The sequence below is a fragment of the Elaeis guineensis genome, chromosome 5, assembly GCF_000442705.2.
Source record: "Elaeis guineensis isolate ETL-2024a chromosome 5, EG11, whole genome shotgun sequence".
NCBI classification, from domain to species: domain Eukaryota; kingdom Viridiplantae; phylum Streptophyta; class Magnoliopsida; order Arecales; family Arecaceae; genus Elaeis; species Elaeis guineensis.
In genome coordinates, this window is record NC_025997.2 from 14,800,749 (window position 1) to 14,808,740 (window position 7,992).

General features: G+C 39.9%; 2 protein-coding genes across 2 annotated transcripts; one reads left to right on the top strand and one right to left on the bottom strand.

Moving 5' to 3' along the window:
- The first annotated feature begins 618 nt into the window (after positions 1-618).
- Positions 619-3,854, top strand: LOC140857774 (WAT1-related protein At1g09380-like). The gene is given in 11 exon segments (XM_073256964.1): positions 619-884; positions 1,463-1,525; positions 1,743-1,797; positions 1,799-1,860; positions 2,813-2,939; positions 2,941-3,027; positions 3,029-3,067; positions 3,188-3,256; positions 3,258-3,347; positions 3,442-3,593; positions 3,772-3,854. Coding segments are annotated over 11 exon segments (987 nt in total). The 5' UTR covers positions 619-708; the 3' UTR covers positions 3,839-3,854.
- Positions 3,855-6,299: 2,445 nt separating this feature from the next.
- On the bottom strand, positions 6,300-7,941 carry LOC140858091 (ABC transporter I family member 20-like). The gene is given in 7 exon segments (XM_073257600.1): positions 6,300-6,367; positions 6,370-6,456; positions 6,555-6,599; positions 6,601-6,651; positions 6,862-6,981; positions 7,543-7,678; positions 7,802-7,941. Coding segments are annotated over 6 exon segments (435 nt in total). The 5' UTR covers positions 7,639-7,678; positions 7,802-7,941; the 3' UTR covers positions 6,300-6,331.
- Between the last annotated feature and the right edge of the window lie 51 nt (positions 7,942-7,992).

The following is a 7,992-nucleotide window of genomic DNA, read 5'->3' on the forward strand; positions in this document are numbered from 1 at the left end:
TCTCGTGGAAGAGCATCGATCAGAATGGATTGCTCCCCACCCTCTCCCATCTCCTAAGATTTTGTCCCTTCCGTGAGGGAACGAGCGGGTGGTGCAAGCAACGCTGGGCGAGCGGTTTCGCTGTCTTTCCCCGCGTGACATGGTTTTAGTCGTATCCTTCGCGCGATAGAAGGATTTACCTGAATTCCCCGTTGGATCATCCACGACTCGCTTTGAGAGCTGTGCGGTAGTAATCTAACGGTGGATTCGTGTGAAGGAAGTTGAATTCTTCTTTTGCGCGAAGGATACGACGGCGATCCGGACCCCGAATGTGAATCGAAGAAATCCAAACAAAGAACCTTTGAGTAACGCCACCCTAAGATGAGGGACTCAAAAGGAAGGAAAGAAAGCAAAGTCTTTCTAATTATTAATACGTAGGGTGGGGAAGTGGACTGTCTTCTACGCTTTCTGTTATTACTAGCAGAAATCGTTGCAGAATGCCAGGCCTGCTTTCTTCTACCTCCCTCTCTCTCTCTCTATCTCTACTCTCCCACCCCCACCCCCCTTCCTTATATCTCTCTATATAAACCTCTCCTTTCTTATGGGGTTCTATTCTTCTTGGGTTAATTCTTCTTCTTCTTCTTCTTCTTCTTCTTCTTCTCTCTGTCTCTCTCCATCCTTCCAACAACAACATAAGTGATAGAGTGAGAACATAAAGAGGAGGGAGAGATGGGTGGTGATTGCACCCCTACCTTGGCCATGGTGTTGGTTCAAGTGGGCTTTGCCGGCTTGAACGTGGTGTCGAAGCTGGCCCTCGACGACGGCATGAGCCCTTACGTGATGATCGCCTACCGTCAGATCGTCGCCACCCTCTTCATCTCCCCTATCGCCTTCTTCCTTGAGAGGTTGGCTTATCCTTCCTCTGTCATTACCAACTTTTCCTTCTTGATTTTTCTTCTTGGGTTCCTCTCCTCATTGTTTCCTTCTTGATCTTTTTAGTGGGGTTTGCGTACGCTGGGATGGGGCAGTGGTGACCATAACCATACTCATATTAATTTGGGTTCTAGCAGCCAGTTAGGTGTCTTTGTAATAACGAGCTAAAAATAATCCTAGTAGTGCAATTACTGAGAAATTAATAAATAACTAAACCCTCGCCATAACCATGCTCTAAAGAGCTTATAATTCTAATCTCAGAAATTAATGCAAGTAAAACTCATCTCCCAAAAGGAAAAAAAAAAGTAACTTAACTCCAAGTTCATCTTCTTCCCCTTCCTCGAGTTCCCAATGGGCTATACCAAGCGATCTGGACTCATTTGTGGATCTGCCACCTGTAGTTCTGAGCTAATAGTAGCACATACCCATCAAATTAATACCTGTGTTTGAAGTGCTAATTTGTTATTAAATTTACTATGTGATTATTCTTATCATTCTTGGTTCTTAATATTTGTTAATGGATATGCATAAATTTTTTCATTAATGCAGAAAAAACTCGCATGGCGATTTCGGGCAAAATTATTTTCCAGATTTTCCTGTGCTCGTTATTCGGGTAAGTGTCCTATAAATCACATTGGAAACGATTGAAATGGGAGACAAATGGTTCAGTCTTCCAAGCACCCAATGGCGCACCCTCTCTGACAGATGGGGCCCAAGAGAGTGGAGACCAGTGGGGTCACATATAAGAACAACTTTTATTATTTTTTTTGTTCATAATTTATTTATTTTTATTTTAAATGATGCTTGGTTTGGTATATTGGTGGATACAGTGCTACAATGAATCAGCTATTATACTTCATTGGGCTCAAATATTCGACGCCTACCGATTGCATCTGCCCTCAACAACATGCTGCCGGCCATCACGTTCATCATGGCCGTTCCTTTCAGGTATCTCTATCATACCCTTTTTTGTTTCAAAATAAAATAAAAAACCCGTGAGGACGCACGCTCAGAAAGGGACCAAGGACGCACTTCGCCGCGTCCAATTCAGAATTAGACGGAACAACCAGCACGTTTTACCACAAAACAAAAAAAAAAAAAAAAGAAAAAAAAAGACGTAACATCAGCACGACACGTGGACGCTCGGTGCTCCAAATGGTGGACCGGCTCACGTAGTTTGGATGGTTTTATTTGGGCGGTTACCGTGGGCCAATATCTTGATTATGTAACATGACCAAAGGATAATAACTGCGGATCATACAATTATTTCAGTATAAATTATCTTTTTAGTTACATAAAGTGGCAACCATGGATTCTATTCAGCCAAACCATCAATTTGTAGTTTATAGAACTATGGGTGTCCATTTATGATCCAATGCATAATTGACCTGATTAAACAAATTCAGATTTGGTATAAATAGATTCAGATGTAAATGCTCCGGCTTGTCTTGAACTGTTTATGAACTGAATTAGATTGTAGTTTAGAGTCATCGCCTTTTTAATAATTGGATTGAATCAAATGATTACAACTTGACATGTTTAACTTGTCTAAACTGTTTAAAATTTATTTAACCCATTCAATCTAATCTGACTTATTTATTAGATGCTTTATGCAGATCGAGTCAGATTACTTATCAATAAAATGTTCGGGCTTGATTTGATTTTTTAACCCATTTAATAAGATTAGGTTAGGGTCAATAGATCTTCAAGCTAACATGTATCCGGCATGATGCAATCTATTTGCTAGAAACCTACAACTTGTACCATACCGGCATGACCTTAGGAAGCAAACAAACCAGTAGGGTGTATTATCTTTAGCTAGGCATGGTGATATACTGTTTTAAGAAGATAAGTTTACCTGATTTTTTTTGTTAACTAGATGTTTTTGACTTGACTTCAGGATTGAGACAATAGGGATTCGAACGTTAGCAGGGCAAGCGAAGGTGATTGGGACAATGCTATGCGTAGGTGGCTCCATGGAGATGACCCTTTACAAAGGAAGTCTTGTGAAGATTTGGGTCGTCCCACGTCCACTGGAGGTATGCCGAGAACATGACATCTAGCAGTGGCTCCGATGGTGGACACAACATGGCCCTTGGGGCCGCTTTGGTTATCCGCTAGCTGCACAACTTGGGCTATCTGGTTCATTATTCAGGTACGTTAATGCATGAGCGTAACCATGATATGCATGAATCTCATGATGACGCAAATTTTACTGAAATGGCCAAAATGATTGATTGCCAAGTATCTAGCGTTGCTGTTTCCATAATGACAGGCTAAGATGAGTGAAAGCTTCTCTTCCCCTTATACAAGCTCAGCTTTATTGTGCTTCATGGCGGCCATTCCAGTGCTTGGTTATTGGAGCTGGGGTGGAGAGGAAGCTCTCAGCATGGAGCCTTGGTTGGGACATCAGACTGGCAGCTTCACTTTACATTGTAAGCAATCTAACGTATGCATCAGTGGTTCAATCAGCGGTGTTTGTTTTGGTAACAAGTGCTCATTGCTTGTGGTTTGATCAAAACATACCAGGGCATAGCTGGCTCAGGGTTAGCAGTTTCACTGATGTCCTGGTGCATAGAGAAGAAAGGACCCCTGTATGTATCAATGTTCAGCCCACTGCAGCTCGTTGTCGTCGCAGTCCTTGGATGGGCAATCCTTGATGAGAAGCTCTACGTTGGAAGGTATATGGTATAGCTGAGGCCAATTCCTGTCTGAATTTATATTGTTTCTAGATGGGTCATAAGGTTGGATGTTGAAAATTTTGGATACATTCAACCCGGACTTGGCCTTCATTCAAAACTTGTGTTACATATAATGCCTGCTGAATTTTAATAGTCCCTATCCTTCTTGGTTTTTCAGTGTTGCAGGCTCAATCCTAATAGTGGCAGGACTCTACTTTGTTCTTTGGGGAAGAGAAGAGAACTGAAGAAGCTGAGCAACATAGGTGGGAAGAACATGGAAGAGGAGTTGAGGAAGGAGGAGGCAGTACTCTAGCCATTGGCATGCCCATGTGTTGCAGTCCTGGTCTTGAGGCCCGAGATGGCCAACCTCAAGAAATTGGAGTAAAAGTATCAGAAGTCGCAGTAGAATTTGAGGTTTCTCATGGGTCAACGAAGTGAGAAGAATGCATAGTAGAGTTTTAGGTTTTTGATGGCTCACCGAGTTAAGAGACCCACACAAACAATTAGAACGCATGCTCATTGAGGAACTCAGGTGAAATGGTGGTTCAGAAAACAAAGGATGTCTTTATCTGTGTTGTTGTGTGCGGGTGAGACACAATGCGAGGAGTAACATATTCAGTGGATGTAATACCATGACAAATTACGGTGAACAAGAGAGCAAAACATGATTACGTAAACTCTTATTTATGTAGGATTTCAAATATTATTGCTAGATTCACATGCATGTCTTTGAAACTAATTTCTAGATCGTGTGAATCATACTGATGCCCTTCTTGTATGGAGGGTGCCATCAATTACCAACAAAGACGTTTTGTTCCTCTTTAACAGTCCTAAAAATTCACTTTTGCCACTGAAACCAAACAATTGAATGTTATCACCAGGCAGTTCTAGGTTGCAGTGCCACTTCCATGGCCTTGTGCGAGATTGGCCCAGCTCTCACAGAGCTATGCAAGGAAGTTTCTGTTTAACTCCAAAGAATCAACTCCAACTCAATTTCCCTTTTGAATCATCATCAAGGAACTTATAATGCAGAAGCACATATGCCATTTCCCAATAATTTCAAAAATCCCAGGTACATGCCCTATTTCACAGTAATAGGAGCATGAAACTACTAATGTAGAAGCAACCAGAAGCCCTAGAAAATGGCATGTCTGGTGCTGCAAGCATCTTCAAGCATGCATTAAGCAAATTGTGCCAAATTTGCATCTCAAATACTTTAATATTGGATTACTTATTTCTTGAATATAAAGAGGCCATCTTTCTGATTTATGAAGGGCTAAAATTTTGGGACCTAGACTTGGTATAACATTGTTTGTCAAATGAATAATAGATAAATAAATTTTCACATAAAAAGAGAAAAAAGAAGCATGCCTATCATCATTGCCTGAGAACACGATTTGAACTGAAGAAGAAATTTTCCTCGCCTGCTATGGTGGAATGCAGTCTCCCAGCAGCCCAACCATTGTTCATAAACTCGAACTGCACTTCGAGCAGGGTCTCCTACAACCCTGCTGCCTTCAACTGACTTATCATGTTCTGGAAGACCTTTCTCCTTCCTTTCCCTTCTTCTCTTCTATCCTCATCCCTCTCTTTCCTAAGCCAACTTTCCACTGTTCTCTACAATCCAACAAATCATTCAGGAAAAAAATGAGCATAAATAACCCATATGCCATTACTGAGGGATAAAAACTAAAACAAAGATCTAAGTTGAATCGCAGAGTTAAAACTTAAGCAATTTGATATAAGTAAAATATCTCTAAGACAGGGTTCATTATGCATAAGTTTGAAAATGAATATTGTTAGGATCAAGGACTAGCTTATATTATGTAGAACAATTAATCTAATTTAGACTAGCATTGCATTGTTCCATCATTTCATTTAGTATCCATGAGATATCAAAACATTCTTGCATTTCTTATGCCATCATCTCAGAGTTGTTCTAATCCAGGTGGTGATATTGCTTGCTTGTGCATCTGTGTGCTTGTGTCTGTTCTTCTAATGTAGTTATTTCAGTTATGATATCACTGCAGAGTTGCTGAAAAAGCAACATTTGATGGTAGGATGACCGCAGACATTACTCCATATTTTTCACCTTTCAGTCCATGCAATAATCTGAGACATCTGTGCTTGAACAGATGTCCAGCATAATTTAGTTTCTTCGATAAATACATCCACAAATTATTGTACAGGATATGATGACAAGCCCACTAAAATTTAAAGATTTATTGTATAATGTTTTGACATTGACACAACACCAGTAGAAGAAATTAGCAAACAAGGATGGCAATTTTTTTTGCTTTTCCTAATATCTCTGGCTATAATTCTTTTTGAGATATGAGGTCCTTTTCATCAAGATCTTCACAATCTCTAGTCCTGAATTATGGCTAACAGGAAGAAACTCCAACATAATAGGAACAAACAATGATAAAATATGAATTATCATGTTTTATTGCAGGAAATTTGCAAGATTTACTATAAAATAGTAGAAAGTGTAACGAGTTTATCTGGTTTAAGATATGACTCATGTGAATCACTTTGTCAATACAACTACTTACCATTAGAGATAAATTACTCATTGCTTTCACTTTTTCCCAAGGCAATGCCAACTGCAATTTCCATGTGCAACATATACCTGGCATTTGGTGCTAATTTGTTAAAAGAAAGTTCTTATGAAAGTTCATGATTGGACAATGATAAGCACAAAACTTACAATATGTGATGGCCAATCTTCAAGACCATCAAAAATATGCGTTGCATAAATAATTGTTGCTCCTCGTTCTGCACATTCCTTCTTAAGATATCTCAAAAGATTGGCCCTTGCCAGAACATCTAGGTCAACAGTAATCTCATCCAGAAGAAGGACCTGGTAAAAGAAAAATGTGCATAAATTTGATCTGCTTACTGCAAAGTAGTAATATCACAGGTGATTTACTATAAAGATTAAGAAGTTAACAAACAAACCTTAAATGGTCTAAGAAGGCCCATGCAAATTTGAACTCGTCTTCTTTTGACCATCTGATGCTTTATGCATTCTCCATGAGAGATCAATATCTAAAACCTAAAGTAACAATGACCAAGTAATCTTTAACTGGGTTATGGATACCAAGTCAACCGCCAATAGATTGTTGTTAAAAGAACATTTCTTTTCAGTCAACTTACTTAGCAGTAGTAACAGCAAAAGAGGTTATTGAGAAGCGAAATTGAATACAAAAGTAAACCAAGCTAGCTGTTTGTGCAATAACTTTGATTGACAAAGGAAAAGATATACCTTAATCAATTCCTCTCTCCTTTGAGGATCAATGCCAGAAACTCCATATATCATCTTCTGAGCCGAAACATCCATCTGTATCGTGACCTCAAAACCAGCAAAAGCAACATCTCGCCTCCACTGAAATGAACAACATTCTTATCAGATATGATTTTTCACTGTAAATTTGTTTTTCAATTTATAAGACACTCAACAATTTACAATTCGAATAACTAATTGTTCAACCATGCTTTAGTTGCACAATTGGCCATGAAAAGCTCTAAACATTTATTTTATTTCAGCAAACCGTAGACAACATACTGCCCTTTTTTGGAAGCTCAATTCTAGTTGCTCAAAGAAGAAGAAGAAGAAGAAAAAAGCTCGTTTTCTCAATTTCAACTTTCAAGAGCATACGTAGGTTTGAAAATCCTCATAGTTTTACACCAGTATGAGGATTTGGAGAACATAAACAAAATTTTCCTACTCAAGTAAGCTCCTTAACTAAAAATAATTTATTTTTCCTCACACCACAGGATCTTTTGGCATTGTACGAAAAAAAAGGTCCTTTTTTTGCAAAATATGAATAAATATCTGAATTATGTTGGTTTCTCTTTCAATTCACGTGGCACATCAAGTAGCAAGCAAATTTAGTCAAATAATTGGCAATCTGAGAAGACAAAGTTCAGAAAATCATAATTCTACCTCTCCACCCAGGTAGGAAAGATCGCCAGAGGAGGTGAGAGCGGTGTCGTGGAAGGCCGACCGCCCCAACACCCGAACCATCTCCGGCTCCACCATGTGTGCTTCCCCCCTAATATCTTCAGTATCGTCGTCTTCCCTAAAATCCAAAACAAAACAAAGATCAGATCCAATACCCAACACAGAAGAAATCTCTCAAAGTTCTCAATCGAAATCAAAACAAATCGATCAATCATGCGATCAGGGAAGGGTCACTACCGACCTGCTCCATTGGATCCGACAAGGAGGCAGCGGTCTCCAGCGCGAAGGGAGAGGGAGAAGTCATCGATGATGGGCTTTGAACCCGGCGGCGGATGCCCGTCGATCCCGGGGTAGGTGAACCGTAGGTTATTGACCTCCACCACCACGGCCGCACCGCCGGTGGCAGCCTTTCCGTTCTGCTCCGCCATCTCT